The 22,564-nt window shown below is 34.9% G+C and overlaps 1 protein-coding gene across 5 annotated transcripts in view; it reads right to left on the bottom strand.

The window, feature by feature from the left end:
* Window positions 1–1,614: 1,614 nt before the first annotated feature.
* The window catches only part of LOC100369595 (serine/threonine-protein kinase Nek1-like), a 102,364-nt gene continuing 81,414 nt past the window's right edge, over window positions 1,615–22,564 (bottom strand). For 2 of the 5 annotated variants that reach the window (XM_085497611.1, XM_085497613.1), the window contains exons 24-35: window positions 19,000–19,185; window positions 18,747–18,908; window positions 18,302–18,508; window positions 16,837–17,160; window positions 16,399–16,468; window positions 16,197–16,263; window positions 13,546–13,760; window positions 13,390–13,460; window positions 12,850–13,131; window positions 11,989–12,122; window positions 11,142–11,274; window positions 5,823–6,816 (exon numbers count right to left, since the gene is read on the bottom strand). In XM_085497611.1, coding sequence (XP_085353737.1) covers window positions 6,731–6,816; window positions 11,142–11,274; window positions 11,989–12,122; window positions 12,850–13,131; window positions 13,390–13,460; window positions 13,546–13,760; window positions 16,197–16,263; window positions 16,399–16,468; window positions 16,837–17,160; window positions 18,302–18,508; window positions 18,747–18,908; window positions 19,000–19,185 — 1,937 coding nt within the window. In that variant the 3' untranslated portion in view covers window positions 5,823–6,730. Of the gene's footprint in view, window positions 3,179–5,822; window positions 6,817–11,141; window positions 11,275–11,988; window positions 12,123–12,849; window positions 13,132–13,389; window positions 13,461–13,545; window positions 13,761–16,196; window positions 16,264–16,398; window positions 16,469–16,836; window positions 17,161–18,301; window positions 18,509–18,746; window positions 18,909–18,999; window positions 19,186–22,564 lie in introns of those variants that run through there. The other 3 variants (XM_085497614.1, XM_085497612.1, XM_085497615.1) reach the window with 3 other exon arrangements.

The following is a 22,564-nucleotide window of genomic DNA, read 5'->3' as shown; positions in this document are numbered from 1 at the left end:
AACGTGGCGCTCAGCCAGTACTCGAACATCTCATCCTATGATGCTTTTGGCTTTAAGAGATTTATATTTTCCTATGGGGAAAGCTATTTTTTTTCGATTCGTCTCCCCTTCTACATCCCATGATTATTACCATATGTTTGTTTCATTCCGACCACAAACTGGAATACTTTTTTTTTCTGACTATCGACCACCCAATCTGCGTTGCTTCGCTTTGTTTCTCGGGAGTCGCCCTAGTTTTTTCTGAAGACGCCGTTCTTTCGCACCTATAGTTGAGGAGTATATAGTTGTGTTTCGGCTTGTGAATGGAAACCAATGGACTGTGATTACAATCCTAAGCGAAAGTCTGATGTTGATTTGTTTTTAAATACATGTTTTTGCCTTTTAAAAACACATAGAACTCATCTCTCCACAGTACAGTGCTAATAGTACATTTCAGTTGATCTGAACTATATTTAAATGTCAGCGTAAGTCTGATTTTCGCGTACAATCCATTTGTTATCAAATTTAAATGCCACGCGTAAGTCTGATTTACGCGTACGTCTGATTTACGCGTACAATCCATTTGTTTTCAAATTTAAATACCACGCGTAAGTCTGATTTGCGCGAACACGTAACTGTCATATAGACAAAAATGCGCCTCACCTTTTGCACGCGCAACTACCCTCTAGAGGCACCCTTACATACACGCCATATAACATGCAACTTCTGTCGGAGACAAAATAAATCCAACTTCCTGTGTCCAACATGGGTTATATTCTTCTGTATAGATAATCCCATTAATGCATATACCTAGTAGGTTTATACATCTAAAACAGTTTTAGCTGTTACCTTTTTACGCTTTTTATATGTTTGATAAGTTATGCTGTGCCAATATTCACATTTGTCAGTGTATGCTATATCGGTTATAAATGTGATGAAAAATCTATTTGTTATGACACAAATTTTGACAGGTAATTGTTTATTTTTAGGCAGTTTTGTTTCCTTGTAGAGAAAATTTACTCTTTTAGTTTCCCTGCTTCCCTTTTTTCACAGTGGAATGAAAACTGTTAACTTCGCAGTTTTTATTTTCAACAGCTTACATTAGTAGTATAGCCATCTTGTAACATACACGTAAATAAGCATTATATATTAAAACAATGAAGATACATTTTTATTTCTAATTTTTGTGAAGTCTTAAGTACATTTTGATTACAGGGTCAAGCAATAAAAGCCAACACAACACTCAAATTAACAAGCTATGCTTACACAATAATCAGTGTACTTGTGATCAAGTTTGTGATTGGAACAACAAATGGAATAGTTTTATATATATATATATATATATATATATATATATATATATATATATATATATATATATACATTGTATAGTATTTGAACCAATCAGCTACCCTGTAACATACTCGATTCATGATAACATGCAGAGATCAGGTTCATTTGACCTTCTTAAAGGTTTTTCTCATGTGACCCTGCCAAAAATGATCCCTCAGCTGTTTATGATTCCTCTGCTGGTTTGTGTAGTTTACCTTTTGTAGTGTGATATTCGTAGATGACATCTCAACACAACTTTTTATTAAGTTGTGGCATAAAATCACTACTGTTATAACTCAGTCATATATTTCCAATACGTGTTCATGTAGCCACCTTTAAGCCATTGAAAAATGATTTGAAAAAAAAAGAGAACTGGGATGAGACTAGAGCTGGCTCTGAATGAAACAGTCATTGTATAAGATCCATTATCAATCCCACCTGGGCATATAATACCTAATCACGGCAGGTGACAACAAGATTACAGTTTCTAAATTGTGTGATAAGTAATATTTTTTTTTTGATTTCAGTTTTCAATGTGTTACATCATTGAGAGAAATAAGAGAAAGGTTTTAATTGCTCTATTTTCGTTAAAATCTTCTGAATTAAATATACAAGCAAGTATAAAATAACAATAGAAATCGTTACTTCACTGGCAAATTTGTTAACGTAAAATCCAGTGAATATGCTCAAAATATTGAAATTAAATGCCAGTGAAAATAAATGATTTTACAGTATAAGGATAAATGAACCAAGTGTGAAGATGAACCTTATTGTTGTACATTCCTGTCAACAGAGTAAATACAAACCATGTAAATAAAAAACAAAAATTGTAAATATACAAACAAATACAAAAATTAGCTTAACTGTTTTCAGTTTTGGTGTATAATGGTACATGCATTGTCAACCAATAATGTGTGATGACTGAGACAATTAAATTACTGTGTCTGATCATGGAGCTTTATACCTCCATGGTCTGATATTGACAATATGACCTGTCTACGATTCTCTGGATGAACAAATATGAATTCACTAGATATGTTCAGACCGTTGATAAAACAGGAAATAGTTCCTAAACACCATGACTGACTAAAAAAAAATTCCCATCATGAAATTATGCTAACTATTTGTTAATAAATGTATCTTTATTTTAATTACCCAATAAGTCAACATGTGATGCTTATTATCAGAATGGAGTAATACAAAATTGTAGTTTTTAAAATTAGTCCCCCACTGCCACTATGTTGATGATACAGAATATCCTAGCAGGTAATTGTGATTGCATAGCATTCATCTAGCAATGCAGGACCAATACCAAGTTTACATGTACAGCATATTAGTACATATACTAAACTCTCACCCCAGTATTTGTACAAAACAAACTATCACTAGGCACAATAGATTATTTCTGCATGTAGAAATATAGACAAAGTCATTATGAGCACATGTATCAGCTAATAACAGCTGTATAACAATGAAAGACACTTAAAATTAGAATTTACATAGCTTAGAGTATCCACACTAGCCTGAGATTATATTATTTAATATACACTTTTTTTCATTAATTACAAAGTCTTCTAATTGCATATTTTTAATTTTATCATACAGATAATTTCTGGAAATTGAGTGAGAATGTACAAGATATAGGAATGGTAGACAGTAGACATGAAGATGTAAGATTTACAATAAAACAATCTTTTGAAATCAATATATAAACAATAGACACAAGTGGTTTTAAGATTTCACACTAGAAATTAAAGCTTTCAATGAATATGACGGTAAATACATATACAGCAGGTCAATACAGGAAGTTCAATGTGTCAACAAAATAAACACAGCAAAGCAGAACTTGGAGATCATTAGTCATTATCTGAAAAAGCCAACATAAAGAATTTTATTAATGTTAGAAAAATTAGAAGGAACTCACGTGGGTATTGGACATGAAATATTTAAAATTACAGTTGAGTTGAAGCATATATACAGAGCAGAATTTGATAACTCAAAAAAACATGTAAACAAACAAGCTGCTCTTTGATTGGTCAAAATGTTGAGTGTTGGGTGTGGGTAGCCAATCTTGGCTTTGCAATGACTCTAAAACTTTCCTATTAAACAAGAAGTTTGACACTTTTGTAATGTAAGGGTTTTTGAACTTCTGGGGTTCCTAAATAATCTGATCATAAAAAATACACTACCTCCCTATTAATCTCTCATGCAATATTGGTACCGGTATGTTTCGAAGAAGAAAAATAGGGAGAGTCGTTTTCCTGATAAGTTTATTTGCTTTGCCTGAATGCAAGTTTTGAACACAACCCAAATTATGCTTCTTTACAGTCACTGTAAGTGTCAGTACAACTTTTTTGTTTAATGTGTGTAAATCATGTTGACAATAATAGATACTGGTAAAATAGGCCAATGGCCTGTTGCTGCTCAACGGCTATTGTAAAAAGATTAGTGCTGTATATGCCACAACTTTTGGTTTAAATTTGTACTTTTAAATGAAATATCGCCAAACAACCACACAAAGTTGTCAATGGAATAATAAACACATGTATGACAAACACCAAAGCATTGGAAATAGTGGTTAGTTGAAATTCCATTTTTAACCGAATATGATAAAAATATTTGGCAAAATTAGAGAATTAAAGATATGGCCATGGGATGAACAAATCTAGTAGATTTCAACACACGGTACATACACACCAAGTATGAAAGCATTCAGGCTACCGGCTTTGAAGAAGAAGTCAAAAATAGAATTTTTGACCAAAAATAACCATTTGAATATAGTCTGAACTGAAATCAGGTCGGGTCGTAACAGCTGTTTTTTTTTTCATTATTTTCGCCTTAAGTTTCTACCTTTCTACTGTCGGTGGGTCCCAAAACTATTTCATCAATTATTTTGGTCGATTTCATGAGGAAAACTGCGTGAAATGGGAAAACTATGACGCTTCGTGGCATCACGATAACTTTAATATTCAAGATGGCGGCAAACACAGGGATTTCGCTGTAGTTTTTTGCGGTTTTCGTCTTGAAATCAATAATGAACAAGCAGCCTGTCGGCTGAGATAGCTCCGCTGTTAGCAATGCACATTTCAATTAAAGAACTGAAGACATCATTAGAAAATGAACAATATGAATAGTATCAAAGCAATCGGACTTACAGTTTTTAACAAGAAGTCGAAAATATCACTTTTTACCAAAAATTACAAAAATATTCACCAAAATAAATTAATTAGAGAATTGAAGATATCATCACGAAATAAACAAATCTGAGAGAGGTCCACATGTAGTACCTATATATGTAGTATCAAAGCAATTGGACTTGCGGTTTTTAACAAGAAGTCGAAATTATCACTTTTCACCAAAAAATGACAAAAATATTCACCAAAATTAGAGAATTAAAGATATCATTACAAAATGAACAAATCTGAGAGAGGTCCACATGTAGTACCTATATATGTAATATCAAAGCATTTGCACTTGCGGTTTTTAACAAGAAGTCGAAAATATCAGTTTTTACCAAAAATGACAAAAATATTCACCAAAATTAGAGAATTAAAGATATCATTACAAAATGAACAAATCTGAGAGAGGTCCACATGTAGTACCTATATATGTAATATCAAAGCATTTGCACTTGCGGTTTTTAACAAGAAGTCGAAAATATCAGTTTTTACCAAAAATGACAAAAATATTCACCAAAATTAGAGAATTAAAGATATCATTACAAAATGAACAAATCTGAGAGAGGTCCACATGTAGTACCTATATATGTAATATCAAAGCAATTGCACTTGCGGTTTTTAACAAGAAGTCGAAAATATCAGTTTTTACCAAAAATGACAAAAATATTCACCAAAATTAGAGAATTAAAGATATCATTACAAAATGAACAAATCTGAGAGAGGTCCACATGTAGTACCTATATATGTAGTATCAAAGCAATTGGACTTGCGGTTTTTAACAAGAAGTCGAAAATATCAGTTTTTACCAAAAATGACAAAAATATTCACCAAAATTAGAGAATTAAAGATATCATTACAAAATGAACAAATCTGAGAGAGGTCCACATGTAGTACCTATATATGTAGTATCAAAGCAATTGGACTTGCGGTTTTTAACAAGAAGTCGAAAATATCAGTTTTTACCAAAAATGTCAAAAATATTCACCAAAATTAGAGAATTAAAAATATCAACATGAAATGAACAAACCTAAGAGAGGTCTACCCAAGGTACATATACACCAAGTATCAAAGCATTTAGGCTTGTAGTTTTCAAGAAGAAGTCGAAAAAGTAAAACATTGACACGGACGACGGAGACGGACAATCACTCATATGATAAGCTCCGCTCGACAAAGTCGACAGCGGAGCTAAAAACAAGACATGACATGTCATAGCTCCGGCTCAGAAAAAAATTTAAAAACTTATATTGAACTGGGTTTGTGTCAGAGTGAATTAATTCATTATGAGCTGTATTAAAATTCCATTATTAATTGTTCAGAATTGATGTGTTACAATTTTAGGGGGTGGGGTAAAAATTTATTCATTTGGCTTTTCTGAGACAATTTATAACTTGTTAAACATATAATGCGATGTGCACTTGTAAACAATTATTACCTGTCCCTGTACCAACTTTGAACAAAACTGGATGACACATATCTGAGAAAAAGCTGGTAACAGCTAGAAAAAGCTTGTTTTTTTTTAGATTTTTGAGGAAAAAAATGGCCTCCAAGTTTTAAAAATGTATTCAATTGAACAAGTCATGAATGACACTGCCTTCACTTGTTGTCATTTAAAAGTTGCAACATATAATTTGTTCAGTTTTTAGCAGACATAAATTGGCAAACATGATTTCTATGGCATTTTCAAGTTTTTAGCACTCTCCATCCTGGTCTCAGAAAGAACACCAGAGAGCAACAAACAAGTACAACAGGTAAAATGACATGCAAGTATGCAAATCAAATCTGCAAATATGTTGAAGAGTCAGTGTTGTGTCTGTTTGGATAAACTTCCTTGTACAACTGTATTCCTAATACAAGAACACTGTCAATCACAGAACTGTTCCAGCCAAAAACTTCTGATATTTTAAACAGTAACAGGGCAAAGATACCGTTTGTCATACAAGTACTAGCACCAGATGAGGAACTGAGAAACTGCAATGATCCTTGGTGTACATTACCTGTGTCAACAACTTTACTTCCCATGTACTTCATGTACAGATCTACATGTAGTTTGTGGCCCTGAATTAGTTTCAATATCTCTAAATAAGGACAAGAGTACTTCTCATATGACAATGATACAAATAAAGTGCAAGAATCCAGAAAAATATTATCAAGTTTTTATTAACAAATCGTGTGAAATTGAACTTTTATGCTTTGGTTGACAGCACTTCTCAAAGAAAAAAAAAAAGACAACTTGCGAAACTTTATACAATATAGCGAATAGTATGCTTTTGTAATATATGCAGTTTCAGTGACTTTGCTTTCCGAGAAAAAAATTCTGGCTCTGCACCTGAAAAAAACAAAAACACATTTAGTCAAAAGTAAGCAGAGGTTGTAGCATATGTGCTCCCATTAGCTGTTAAATTTAATTAACAAGCAGCCTATCGGCTGAGATAGCTCCCCTGTTAGCAATGCACATTTCAATTAAAGAACTGAAGACATCATTCGAAAATGAACAATATGCATAGTATCAATGCAATGGGACTTACAGTTTTCAACAAGAAGTCAAAAATATCACTTTCTACCAAAAATGACAAAAATATTCACCAAAATTAGAGAATTGAAGATATCATCACGAAATGAAAAAATGTGAGAAAGGTCGACATGTAGTACCTATATATGTAATATCAAAGCAATTGAACTTTTGGTTTTTAACAATAAGTCGAAAATATCACTTTTTACCAAAAATGACAAAAATATTCACCAAAATTAGAGAATTGAAGATATCATCACGAAATGAACAAATCTGAGAGAGATCCACATGTAGTACCTATATATGTAGTATCAAAGCAATTGGACTTGCAGTTTTCAACAAGAAGTCGAAAATATCACTTTTTACCAAAAATGACAAAAATATTCACCAAAATTAGAGAATTGAAGATATCATCACAAAATGAACAAATCTGAGAGAGGTCCACATGTAGTACCTATATATATAGTATCAAAGCAATCGGACTTGCGGTTTTTAACAAGAAGTCGAAAATATCACTTTTTACCAAAAATGACAAAAATATTCACCAAAATTAGAGAATTGAAGATATCATCACAAAATGAACAAATCTGAGAGAGGTCCACATGTAGTACCTATATATGTAATATCAAAGCAATAGGACTTGCGGTTTTTAACAAGAAGTCGAAAATATCACTTTTTACCAAAAATGACAAAAATATTCACCAAAATTAGAGAATTGAAGATATCATTACAAAATGAACAAATCTGAGAGAGGTCCACATGTAGTACCTATATATGTAATATCAAAGCAATTGCACTTGCGGTTTTCAACAAGAGGTTGAAAATATCACTTTTTACCAAAAATTTCAAGAATATTCACCAAAATTAGAGAATTGAAGATATCAAGATGAAATGAACAAACCTCAGAGAGGTCTACCCAAGGTACATATACACCAAGTATCAAAGCATTCAGGCTTGTAGTTTTCAAGAAGAAGTCGAAAAAGTAAAACATTGACACGGATGACGACGGACGACGACGACGACGGACAATCACTCATATGATAAGCTCCGCTCGACAAAGTCGACAGCGGAGCTAAAAAAGATATTTGTGTACCGTCTTTTCAGTACGAAAACATATTACTTAATATATTTATACCAGCCAGAAAGAAATTGCAGTTTACACTGAGCAATTAGGAATATACATGGACATCAATTGATGCATGTTTAGCAATATACTGTTTGAAAGGCTGCAAGATGTAATGAATAGCAAACCAATCACTACTCGAGTCGGACTGGCTGGGAAACTGCACAATACATACAAAAATGTATGCAAATGATATATGAGCAGCTCCACCAAATATAAAAATATTCTTTCCATAGTTATGACGCTAATGTGAATGTAATTTTCCACTCCTTAGCAATAGTAGTTAGAGTATTGTATTGTACTGTATCGTACAAGTTTATTGTGATTCTATATGTGTTTGTAATATTATTTAATATTTATTTAGCATTCTGTTTAGTTGGTTAACTTTACTGTATCTTAATGTAGTTTATTTTATTTTTATACGACCATAGAACAACTCACTGTACCGGTAGTTTGTTTTAATGTTGAATAAAAATTAAAATCAGTCACTGTATAGTGGTGAAGTATTGCACGAAATTGTTGCAAGGACAATACTTTTCTTGATTTGCGTACCGTCGTGCGTCGATAAAAAAATGCATGGAATGGTCGGCAGTATCGATCAAGTTTGTCAAGTGTGACATTCGTGGCTGGCGACAAGATGCCATATAATCGTTTAAATAGGCGTCAAGGAGGAGTGTAAGGCCTAAATTTGGTTCTACAATAAGCGTCATGAAATATTGGAAAATTAAAGTCAATCAAAAAAACTGTTCACATGACAACAAAAAATATTTATTATGCATTATTTTTTTGTTGGTAGCAAATCATCACGGTACGGTAGCTTACTTGTTTTCGAAGTGTTGTAATTGTTGATTAGTACTCAGTAGTGATTATATTAACGTACAAAAAATAAATTCGTTGAATTGTTATGAAATGCAAGTAAAGTTCAACTTAGTTTTATCGTAAGCAAATGTTTTCGGTTACATGTTAATGCTCGATGCTATGGATATCCGCCATGTTATTCATGCGTACGAGGCGTGTTTATTGACCAGATAGGTAAAGTCGCTAATCAACCAATCAAAATGCTGGATGGTGCCCATGTGCTCAAATTACCATAAAGCATTTAAATATGACAGTTCAGCGACCTCATGGTGAAAGCAACATGGAAGACCAGATTTACCGATGTTTTAGTGCGATCATTTGGCTTCGTTTCTCATGGGGGAAAAAGGCATGATTTTTTTTAAAATCGGCCCGATTTAGAAAAATAAATAAACGTACCGTTCCAAATAAGAATGTACCGGGTGGAATTTTTCTGAGGAAAAAATAAACGTACCGGTACGTTTATATTTGGGACATTTAGCGTTGTGGGCAAGCTCTCCTGAGCAGCGACATATTTTTAACTTCGCCTATTGCGTGATCAGTGAGTACATGCCGACCCAACTAAACTTGTTTATGGCTGTTTATGAACAGCGAGGATGCATCTCATAAAACAATAGCAGTGGAAATCATAAACAAATGTAAATGTTGCAGAAATCATAAACAAATGTAAATGTTGCGGAAATCAAGCATGGCGATAATGATTTTGAGCGAGGGAAAGTCTGGCAAGTGTCTCTAAGCAGCATTGCGCCGACACCACCACGACGTTTGAATCCCGGTGAGAGCACTGCAAACCTCTTAAATCACGAGGTAAACTTTCAATTTACACAATACATAATCAGTTCCTACAACAATAATAGAAAGGCAGTTTTTCTGGCGAAGCTCTCGCCAGGTTAGCAAGAGTTTTTCACAATCACCAAACCCGAAACACAAACGATAATACAAAGTTTATAAATACCATAACCAGCACAGTTCCTTACCTTGAAATTGATGAGACACAATTTTGTCCATATAAACGTTGCGCAAATAAAAATACAATATCCTCACACAAAAATGACTGTGATTTCCACCGAGACGAGAACTGCGTATGCGTCATCAAAACTCGGATTAAACTCGGGTAATTTTGGGAAAAGTCGGATTTCCCAACAGTTTTGAAGGAAAAATGTTAAAAATCAAAGAAAAACACAGTGAAACTTTGAAGAATCAAAAAAATAACTTGATGTGCATCATAGCACCATCAATTCCTGTCTCTGTACCAACTCTGAACTGAATTGAATCACACATGTGTGAGAAAAAGCTGGTAACGTGAAAATGTGTACACACGGATGCACAGACACAACCAAAATTATTTCGTTCGTTGTGGTGTTAACGCGAAACCATGGAGCTACAGTTCCATCTTTTGTGAGTTACCCTATTTTACCGAACTGAAATCAGGTAGGGTCGTAACAGCTGTTTTTTACCCCCTGTCCGTTGAGCCAAAAATCAGTCAAGGTTTTGTCTCTGAGTTGTTTTCCACTTGTCATTCTTGCAAATAAGCTGACAGAGTCGCTGAGTAAATCACAGAATAACACTGCTACCCATTAACACTTTTGGGGATAACACTTGATATGAATGATCACTACCGGGGGTACTGTAGGCTTTGCACATGGGAGTGAAGCATTATATTTTATAATATATAATACATATCATTATACATCTGTCACCGTAACCACGTAAGTTACAGCGTGCCAGAATTTCGCGGTATTTTACGGGGTATTTTCATCCTACTATATAAAGAAATGCAAATTCTAAATATGGGAAGATTACACGCCTAAGTGTCCTCTAATAATAAGAAACAAACATGACTGCCATCAGGGTTTGACCGCACTCCACACAAATAAGTTCGCTGATTCTGTTCTAAACTTTTTGGATTTCCATGATGTATGCATTCCCATGATGTATGCTTGGAAATAATAGATGTATATATTACGAGAATACCTCAGGGTATGCACTCAGACAGTACGCTGCACATCGACCTCAGCTGCACGTCAGTCAATACTCCCGCTGTACTGTCTTCGTGCATAATTTGAGGTATCTTCGTAATAACCACATAATATATATATTAAAATACATTCAGAGAATAAACATATTTACTTATAAACATCAACATAGCATACTAACTCGTTACCTTCAATAAAAGCTCCATCTGCCATGACCAACTGTAATATTTTAGGATATAAATATTCTTTTTCTCTTCCTAGTATACCACTAACTATTTTGAATCCATCCTCTATATTCTCATCTTCATCTTCATGTATTGCCTAGACAACAAACCATATTATTCACAGTCAGCTGGCGCACACGTGATAATAAAATAAATATGATATTTACTATATGGGTTGCCATCTTGAATGACGCATAAAACTAAATAAGAGACAAGTTGTGAAACGCGTTTTTTCAGATTCCTACAAATCAAGAGTTGAGTTATATTAAGCCAACTGATAACAAAATTCGGCCGAATTCGTCGTTTTTGTGTGGGAAAATCCCTTGCATACCTAATTACGCGAAGAACCTAGAACACTAAGCCGGGGTATTTGAAACCGAAATTGTCATCTAAGCGATAGGCCGTTGCTGATTGGCTGCTGAGCTGGAATGCCAAAATCGTATTTATTTTATTATCACGTGTGCACCAGCTGACTGTGATTTTATTGTCAGTAATATGCATAGATAGAATTTGAATTACCGGTATGTTACTATCACACAATATTCTGATTGGGTAATAATAGACTTGACCTATCAATTATTCTGATGGTATATGAATAATATTATTATCAAATTTGTGTTTGCTGTTGATTGTAAAAAGTAGTAGTGTATAGTTGAAATCAGTCACGATGTAACTCGTTTCAAAAAATGACAAATGACCGGGTTAATATGCCTTGTAACTTGGCACTTTGATTATTTTTTGAGGGAATTAGGATTTCTTGTTGCTAATATTATGGTAGTATCAAAATTTATTTTCAATGTAGCTGACTTACCGCTATTGATTTATATGCCTTCATGAACTGATCACACCCTAATTCGGTTTCCAACCTAGCTCTAGATTCTTCTAACATGCTGAATACACTCTCATTATCATCATCTGAATGCATTTCTTCATCATCGCTTTCACCTGAATGGTACAATGATAGGAATATTATTACAACAAATAAAAGACATTGTTATTGTCAGTAAAAATTTTGGATTTACTTATGAAGTACAAATACAGTCTACTAGATTTAAAATACAACTATACAAATACAAAACTTGCAAGATTATACAGCTGAAAATGATATCACAACTCTATATCAACTGTTCAGCAAATAATACTTGACTAGAGTTGATAAATTTATATCAAGGTTGAGAGAATAATGAATGGTGCAGATGAAAATGACCAGGAATACGTAACCTGATAAAATATTACAGAGGTAAAATGTGTTAAGAATTGTTCTGTGATTCAGACATTCTCTAAAAATGACTATACAACCAATACATCATCTGAAGACTTAGGTATAGGAAAATACAGCAGTGCATATGCTGTACCGATGTTTGTTTGAGGGATTAACTGATGGCCAATTTCACTATTGTGTCCTTTTGACTATTTCGACTATTGAAAACACCATTTTGACCTCAAACACTATACAATTTTCGGCTGATAACAGGACTGCATGTGGTACAGATCACCAATGAGAATAATGGGCAGTGCACTGTCTTATAATAATTTATAATGTAACATTATTTACTTCCTGTAACATGTACATTTAACTGATTCTGGGTACAATAACTTAGTAGGAGGTAAACTGCATGTAGACGTGTTTTATACAGAAAACAGTTACTAGTTACTGTTTACAGCAGCTCACCTGATCCTGAATCCCAGTTAGCCACAACTTCTGGATCTCCACCAATAGCACCTTCCAAATCATCATCATCATCAACATCATCATCATCTTCTATGCTATCCCCAATACCACTAGTTTTTCTATCTTCATTGTCTTTTCGAGCCTCATTGTCTTTACCATTGGCAGTCAGTGTATCACTACCTTCCATAGATTTATTTGTAGATTTCCTAATAAATGTTTGTAGCTCTTCTGTAGAATCTAATTCCTCTGTACCATTATCAGTGACAACACCATCTTCATCATCTGTTATAAGCAAAATAGAATCACATACACATTATTAGGCATCCTTTTGATGGATGTTTGGTGTTGTATGTGTGCAACATTTTAGAGTCACACACGCAGTAGACATTTATTATATTTACATCAATGATTTAAGCAATTCTGCTTGGGGTGGGAGGCAAGCACGCTAGCCTGCAGTGAGAAGAATATTGTGCAATATATGAATGCATATATGAAATAGATACCGGAGTGGATTGTGTGAGACACTTAGATCTTACTCACCGTCATCTCCTTCTTCCAATAGATGCTGATATGACTTTCTGATACTTTCCATGTCATCTTCATCCTCGCCACTGGAAACAAGAAGTTTAGACTTAATGAAGAACTTAGTGACTGGTCAAAACATGAACTTGGAAGGTGACAAATATGCAGTCTTACCCATCTTCTTTGTCTTCATCAACGTCAGCGCTTTTTCCTTCCTTCATATCATTTTCAGACTCTTCAACCGCATCATCCTCATCCTCATCATCTTCATCTTCAATATCTTCCAAATCCAAGTCATTTTTTTGTTTTTCAGCTTCAAAGAATGGATTTAGAGCGATGTTGGTACGGAATAATTTACAAAGATCTGGTTCTGAACAGGTCCTCAGTAGCTATAAAAGTGAGAGTAATGAAAGGAGAATTATTGAAAATTGTGTTACTAATGTACATACTGGCTTCAAAGTGTGAGCCATAGAAAACATTTCTGAGATTAAGTCAGCAAATATATATTAGATAAAACACATGTTTGTTGTATGAAATCTTGGGTTCCAGTCTATGCATACAATCCACAAATGAAAACATGTACATGTGCATAGTGAGACATACAGACCTGTAAAATGAATCAGGCCACAAGCCAATGCACAAATAATATAATGTGAATCAATTCTAATTAGTACAAATAACACCCAGACTCAGAAGTGGTAAAACTATTCTGTCATCAATGAAGTAGACATAAAAGTAACAAGACTGTAGGCTGGTTGGTGATCCTAGGTTTCTAGGTAATGAAAAAAGATATAAACAAGCCATGCATACAAGTTGGAAATATGGGTCTAGAAGCCCATTCATTAAAACAAAATGGCCACCAGTCGACCATATTGAATGTTATCTGAAAAACAAAATTATTTGCATCAAGGTCCTATAATGTCTAATGTATATATCAAGTTTGAACAAAATCCATCTGTAAACAGCCGAGAAATGCTTGATTTTTATGATTTTTTAGCACAAATATGGCCGCCATTCGGCCATCTTGAATCAGATCGTAAAACAAAATGATGTTCATCAAGGTCCTATAATGTCCAACGTATATACAAGGTTTGAACAAAATCCATCTGTAAACAGCCACGAAATGCTTGGTTTTGATGATTTTTAGCACAAAAATGGCCGCCATTCGTCCATCTTGAATCAGATCGTGGAACAAATTGACGTGCATATGTATGATATCATGAATGATGTATATGTGAAGTTTGATTGTGATTGGTCCAGGCATTTCTAAGATACAGGTCCAGACGCACGCACAGACGGACGCACGGACGTCAAAACATAAGTTCCCGTTTTCGGACTTCGTCCGAACAGGGACTAAAAAATCAAATAGTAACTTTGCGCCCACACTCAAGCTGAGTAGAATGAGAAGGTGTTTTATCGCAAATTTGTAGGAGGAGATACATTTGGCGCGAAGCTATCCAAAAAACAGTTTTTTGGCTATTGCTATGGCAACGGTGGGCCTGCCTGCCAAGTGTAAGCGAAATCGGCCAAGCAAAAAAAAAAATCACAGAAAAAATATTACGTGAAAACACTAGAACACACACACACAAAACCTACAAAAGTGATTATAAGGGTAATCCTAGCGGAGCAGATTGCCAATATGGCAAATGCAGCATACAGAAAATGTATGTTTTGCTTGATCAAAGATATAGGAAACAATCGGCTACCTTGCTAATAGAGGGACTGAGATGATCAATCTCCCTTCCGTCACACAAATCAATGTACGGTCTCCATCTGTCTGTTATGGGCGGGGCAAACAGAGCCACCCTGCTTGTTGATACGGTCATGGAAGCGTATAGGTTAACTGCTTCTTTATCGGCCCGTTTAGAACACCACCAGGTGAAGGCACACGAGGTGCGTGGGCCTCGCTCGAGCAGGGTTCTGGAGATCTCAGAATGTCTTCATTAACTATTACCTGAAAGACCTCCAAGCACTGCAGGAGGGCCTCTACAGGTTGGTTCCAGTGGCGACGAGTCAGACTGTGTTCGCTGACCCAGCCCGCACCACCAAGGGGCCTTATGCACGAAAGCGTTAGCGCGATAGTGCCTTCAGTCGAAACCAGCCTCCTTTGCCTGACGCTACCGGTTTTCGTTCACCGCTATTGAACCCTAGAAATATACTGTTTCAATGCATTAAAATTGTTGGGGGCCCTATTTATTGTTCAGTGAACCGACTTTAGTAGCCTCCCTAAATTGGGGGGAATCTACCCTCGGGCACCCGGTCCCTGAAGAGTCACCTAATTGTTTTATCCTGGGACTAGACTCCTTGTCGGTGAGTAACTTTAGATTTCTCAGTTTTGTTTTTGGACCTTCCTTTTTGGGGTCGAAAAAAATACATTTCAGCCGCCGGAGCTTCCCCACCTTCGGTGAGCGTGCTACTCTGCCTACGAGCAATAAATGGAATTCATTATTTCCACGGACTTTCTGGTAGGTGATGTAGTAAACTATTAGGGTTGTACAAACCACTTTGTTTACCTAATCATACCTACCAGAAAGGCTGTGGAACCCGCCCACCTCTCCACAAGCTTCCGGCGGCCCATTGTGGCAGTGGAAACGTTTGTGGGAATATCAGATCACACCTCGTATGCGTGCGCGGGGTGGCCCCTTAGGAGAGGTTTTTTTTTCTATAGGAAATGCTACCCTAAGATGTAGCATACATACATTTTCTTCTATGCTATCGATAAAGAGCCATTGCTCGAAACGTCTAGCTATTTTTAATAGTTACTTAGGACTACGATTACCAAATATTATCTACTATATATCCAGCATACATGCTTGTGAACTGACCTTGACATCAGCATCAAAGAATCCAGTTTGTAGTCCTAGTACAACACCAGCACTTGCTGTTTGATAACTGTACAAATAGATACATACAAAAGTATTAGAATTGAATAGCACATTTGATGAGTTTTACACATACAACGTACTTGATTCAACACTTTCAGACACAATCATCATGTACATGGACAGCTACATGTATATCACTTACAGTTGATTATTGTCATCATTAACCTCCTCATCTTCATCAACATCATCCAATTCCACCTGGTCCATCAGGGCTAATTAAATAAAACACATACATAATTAGATACAAATAAAAAGGACTAATTAATTATAACCAACACTAATGGAAATACAAGTCTCTTCCATTTATGAGTGAGATACTAAAGCAGTAAAGATAAACATTGTTACAAAATAGAGTGCAGCTGGCAATGAGACATGCATTAATGAATAACACATAATAGACATGAAATAATCAACATTACAAGCTAGAGAAATCTTTGTAATATGATGAAATTCAAGATAACCCCAGTGAAAATTCCATGATATTTCCAGTCAGGATATTTGATTTTTGTTTATAGTATATTTCAGGTTTTCTTAAATAGGTGCAATCATCAATACAAATAAAATAAGTACAACAACATGCCTTTTTCTAATTCCTCTTCTAGTGCTTGTTTTTCCCTTTCTATATCTATACTACTCTCTCTAGCTAATACATATTCCACTGAATCATTATCAGAGCTGCCACCATCAACCAAGACATTTTCAGCTTTTACTGGGCTCCTTGGACTCATCATAGGGCTAATACTCAATGACTTAAGGGATCCTCCTTCAGCAGGACTATTTGTTGGTGTCTTAGGGATGCTTATATCAATGTTGTTTGAAGCATCACCATCAGGTGAGGTGAGACCCCTTCGTGAATTAGATTTGTTATTACTATCAGTCGAGTCTGTTCTCACCGCAGCACCTACTAAAGCAAAATGACAAGAAAGCAGAATGGATCCAGCATTACGGCAAAAAATCAAAATGCAGCAAAATTATATTAAAGATATAAAAAAAAACAAAAAAACAAGCAAATGAAAGATTTACTAGGAAAATGCAAACTTAGAATAACTAAATATAATACTACTAGAGAAACTATAACATTATAGAGAACATACCGAGTATTATAGCTGTATAACAGAAAATATGGAAATAGGGATTGTTTACTATTCTCACTACCTAGAATTAACTCACTATCTGACTTATCTTCTGTCTGTATAGTTGACATTTGGTAACTGGAACTTGTTACTTCAAATAAGTAAATACTCTCTAACTTAAGTGGTTCTTCAAGATTGGGAGTATTATTTGGTGTCCTAGGGGTGCTTATTTCCTGACTGCTAGAAAGTGTCTCAGATGGGATGCTAAGAAGTGTTGAGCCCTGTATCGGTTGGAATTCATTGTTCAACATTGTATCTGTAAAACCAATATTATTGGTAATTCATAACTAGTGAGGCTAAATTTAAATAATTTTATAATATTATTAAATAATTACTTATGAGAATATAATTATTTAGAAAATGACACACTACACGAATATTTCAGTATAAATACTGCAAAACACAAATTATAACCTGCCTTCAGAGTTTAAGACTTTGTTTACTTCCCTGTCTACACCACTCTCATAATCTTTACATTCTTTAGTTGTGTCTCCTGAATTCTCAATCTCTGCTGCAACTTGAATACTTATACAAGCTAACTCTATGGGAGAAATGCTGTCTGACATAGACAGCTCTCCTTGGGTAGGTGTATTATTTGGTGTCTTAGGGTGCCCTATCTCTGGATTCCCTGATGTATCTTCATTGAGCAAGCTAAGGGGTTCTTCAACTGAGCTCCAAAGTGGAGTGGAATCTAGGTCTATATCTGCATTTATCACTTCAACACCTATTTTTGAAAGCATAAGAAAAAGCTATGTATCTTCTAAGAAAACAGCAGCATGCAAATACAAGCAGACAATCAAATGCAAGCAAGGTACATGTACGAGTTTGTTGTGATACACAGCATTGGAAAAAGAGAACCATCTCAATAGACAAAGCACAACTGACCATGTTCCCAATAAGTTTTAAACTTACGAGAACTGCTCATCTCTTCCTTATCATCTTTTTTATCTTTGTCCTCGCCCTGTTTATCATCTAGTTTCTTTTGATCCTTTTCTGTCTTTGCCTCATCTTTCTTATCAGTTGTTTTACTCCATGCGTCTTTCGTTGCAGGAACATCTTCTGTGTCCATTTTCTTGTCATTCGGCACTTCAAGCGTCTCTTCAACTTCACCAGCTTCATCTGTAGCAAGATTCAGATAACAAGAATCATTAAAAACAGTGACATCTTAAATTGTGCATGTTTACATATGTCTGAAGGGGTTTCACCAAGTTCTATACAACTAGATTTAGAAAGTCAGAAGTTGAAATATGTAACAGTATTAAATCATTTGGTATAAATAACATGCTATAACTATACTCTAACAAATGTTTTGAGGTAAACAGTGGTATTGAATGAAAACAATACTTTGGAATCATACCTTCAACAATGGTTGATTTCACTACAATGGTTTGTCCCTTGGCAGGTGATGGTGATTTCTCTATGACTATAGTACCCTTATTGATGGGTTTGCTGGCTATGACAGGTTTATCTTTCACTACTGTCACGCCCAGAGCCCTATCTTCAGGTTTCGTGGCAGCATCTGTGTAAAAAAAAATGGGGAAAAAATACATGAATACTGATATTGACTATTCAAAATCATCTCATTCACTACACAAAGCCATAGTTCTTACCAATTTCTTGTTTCCCTATTGTAATTGTTTCCGAAATAGCTGCTTTTTGTAAAACATTAACAACTGTAGATCCCGGTGTTGTCCACTTCTTTCTAGGTCCGGGTATAGGAGCAGCGGCAGCCTCTACACCTCCCAGTACAGCTCCCATATCAGGATTCTTTACAACAACGTCACCAGCACCAGTAGCTGTCAAATATAAAATATAATAATTTAATTAATAATCTCCACATTTTTCATTGACAAGGCATGTATGCCACAGTCCCTGTTAGTTATCGAATTTAAGATATATAGTTTTGTATAGCTGGAATATAAACATGTCAGGAATATGATTATGATGATTGTTCAACATTTAAATGATTAACATTTGTCTATGATCGTTAAACGAGTATTAATTAAAACAGCATTAATTAAAACAAAATCAGCCATATAAAAATTAAATAAAATTTGAACATAGTCAGTTTGAACATATTCAGTCAAAGCATGTCAGAGAAATGGCTCTAGAAGTCCATTCATTAAAACAAAATGGCCACTAGACAGCCATTCTGAATCTGATCTAAAAAATAAAATAACGTGCATTAGGAACCTGTAATGTCTAAGGGACGACATCAAAAGATCGATGTCGGATAAACAACTTATTTCCTTTAGTTTGGGGGTGGGGGGTTTTGACCTCAAAAAGTTTCCATCCTACAAAAACGATTTTATTTTTTAATGAAGTCAAAAAAATCTTGAAGTATTTGTAGTTTGTTTGTTTTTCTATCCAATCATGGACAGAAATAACCGAAAAGGGAAAAAACAGAGTGTAAATCTGCGTCAAATGAGGTGCATTTGTAAAATCTTTTTACACCCACCCGACAACCAACTGCTATGCTATACTACTGTCCAATTATCAATTTGTATTTAATGGTGAAGGTAGTCTGACGCCATGACCAATATTTATCAATTAAGTTTCAGTGGGGGGTAGGGGGGTTTGGAAAAAAACTAAAGGAATTAAGTTTTTTATCCGACATCAATCTTTTGACGTCGTCCCTAATGTATATACCAAGTTTGAACAAAATCCATCCATAAATGCTTGATATTGGATGATTTTTTAACCCCAAAATGGCCACCATTCGGTCATTTTTAATAGGATCGTCAAACTAGTATATCTGTATATCTATGACATGATGTATAATGAATATTCAAAATTTTAACATAATCAGTCACAGCAAGTCAGAGATATGGCACTTGAACCACATTCATTAAAACAAAATGGCCACCAGTCGACCATTTTGAATCTTATCTGAAAACAAAATGATGTTCATCAAGGTCCTATAATGTCCAACCTATATACCAAGTTTGAACAAAATCCATCTCTAAACAGTCAAGAATGCTTAGTTTTGTTGATTTTTAGAACAAAAATGGCTGCTATTCACCATGTGCATAAGTATAATATCATGTATGATGTATGTGTGAAGTTTGATTGTGATTGGTCCAGTCATTTCTAAGATACAGGTCTGGACGCACACACAGAGGTCAAAACATACATTGTAAGTCCCCGTTTTCAGACTGCGTACGAACGGTGACTAAATATATGCCTATAATTTAACACTGTTGGTTAATATTTGTTATGACCATAATTTGCCATATTCATATACATGACTTGTATATTTCCATGTGGGCTATTTCACTTACACAATCACAAAATAATTCCATATAAAGCAATTCTGTTTTTGACAAGTATTGCCGTTATCTATTGCCAGGAAATGTAAACTCATAACATATTGCTCACAGTGGGCAATGCATGTTACTCATATGAATACATGCATAAAGCCACTCTGGATCCTGGACAAATGCCCCCCGGACAAACGCCCCCATAGGACAAACACTTGTTTACGTGAATTTATAATAAGTTGATGAACTAATATGTTGATAACGAGGTGTCGTCGGCAAACACTTATTTACATGAATTTATAATAAGTTGACAAAGAGATGAATTAATAAGTTGACAACTAGGTATTGTCTGCTTTATTAGAAATAATACTAATAACAACGAAATGTACAATTTCTATTCTACACAAAAAAAAGTAATAAAATAAGTGTTAGTTAGTTCGTACACAAAATTAAAAATAATGATATTTATACACACTACTGGTAGTTTTTAGTATTAAAACTGGAGATTATGGGATATTTCTCTCAAAAATTCCAACACATGACGATTCTCAAAATCATTCACAATATCTCTGATTCTGGTGGTGACTCACGTGTTGTCACGTCATTCATTGCTTGCTCGCGCTTTAATACATCCAGAAATCGCCAGATATTATGGTTATGCCACCCCTTTACAGCATTATTTGTGCGTGGAAGGTAGTCAATAACTCGGACGTGCTTATTCCACATACTGAATGGGAATCGAGGTGATCTTCTGGCACGTCGTCGCAATCTTCCAATATAGGTGTCTTCAAAATAATCTACGATGGACTCAAGTTCATCTCGCAGTTCTTGTTGCAATGTTTCAAAAGCGTCAATAATTTCATCTTCGGGGACAAATGCAAGAGCTCGTAGCATCCTGGTATCTACTGTGAAGTCAGCATCCATCTGATATCTCTCCTGTAGGCCTTTACTTTGCACTTTACGGTAAATGTTTTGTGATAGTAGTAGTAAAAGCATACTTTTATCGTTGTGTTTGGGAATACATCTTCTATTGTACTTTTAGCAGCTATTTCATAGTCTATAAGGACACTTTGCGAGTTCAAGTTTGGCCGGAGGTTAACAAGCTGGTGAAAAAGATCTCTGTATGTCGCTTGTTGTTTATTTGGTAGTAGTGCGTAAACACACAGAATTACCCTGTTTGCAACTAAAGAATGTACAGTGTACAGTTGATAAAATAACTCAGGCACGACTTTAAAGGTCCCATCAGCAAACCAGTCACTTGAACTCTCCAACAACCTCATGTTCTTAGCAGTTGAATACAGGAGCATGCGTCGATCACTGTCTGCACTGTCGTATAGCAGAAAATCCTCTCCATTTGATGTTTTCTGCAACAAAAAATAGGTGTAAAATGAATGTTAAATAAAATCAAAGAAAGCTTAGAAAGAACTCCCATGTGCTGAGAGTATTGGAGACACATTAAATATAATTCGAAATTACTTAGCTGAAAACTAATTATGCAAATCAGAAAATTAATATGACCAGATTTGAGTGTAAAACTAATGAGGTCTGCGCAATGTAACAGAAAATCTATGTCTCCAAGTTTAATTGAAATGTGATTAGAACCAAAAAATTATGAATTATTATGCTTATTAGGGAATTAATATGAACAGATTTTTACCCCAAACTAATTAGGTTTGTACATTGTCCTAGAGCATCTTTGTACTAAGTTTCATTGAAATGGAATAATTAGTACCGTGAAAACTCCAAAATTTCGACCCCTCTAAAAATTCGGTCGCCTATTTATTTGCCGGTTTTCGGTGTTTTATTTACCTCCAAATTTTCGACTCCACTAAAAATTGCCGACTCATTCTTATTCGAAAATTGCGACCAGTTTTAGTTTTCCCCCAAACGAAAAAAAACCCGATGTGAGCGTTCA

This window comes from Saccoglossus kowalevskii, chromosome 4 (genome assembly GCF_978046115.1).
Source record: "Saccoglossus kowalevskii chromosome 4, keSacKowa6.1, whole genome shotgun sequence".
NCBI classification, from domain to species: domain Eukaryota; kingdom Metazoa; phylum Hemichordata; class Enteropneusta; family Harrimaniidae; genus Saccoglossus; species Saccoglossus kowalevskii.
The sequence above is the reverse complement of the archived record's forward strand: the minus strand, read 5'-3'. Positions and strand labels throughout refer to the sequence as shown.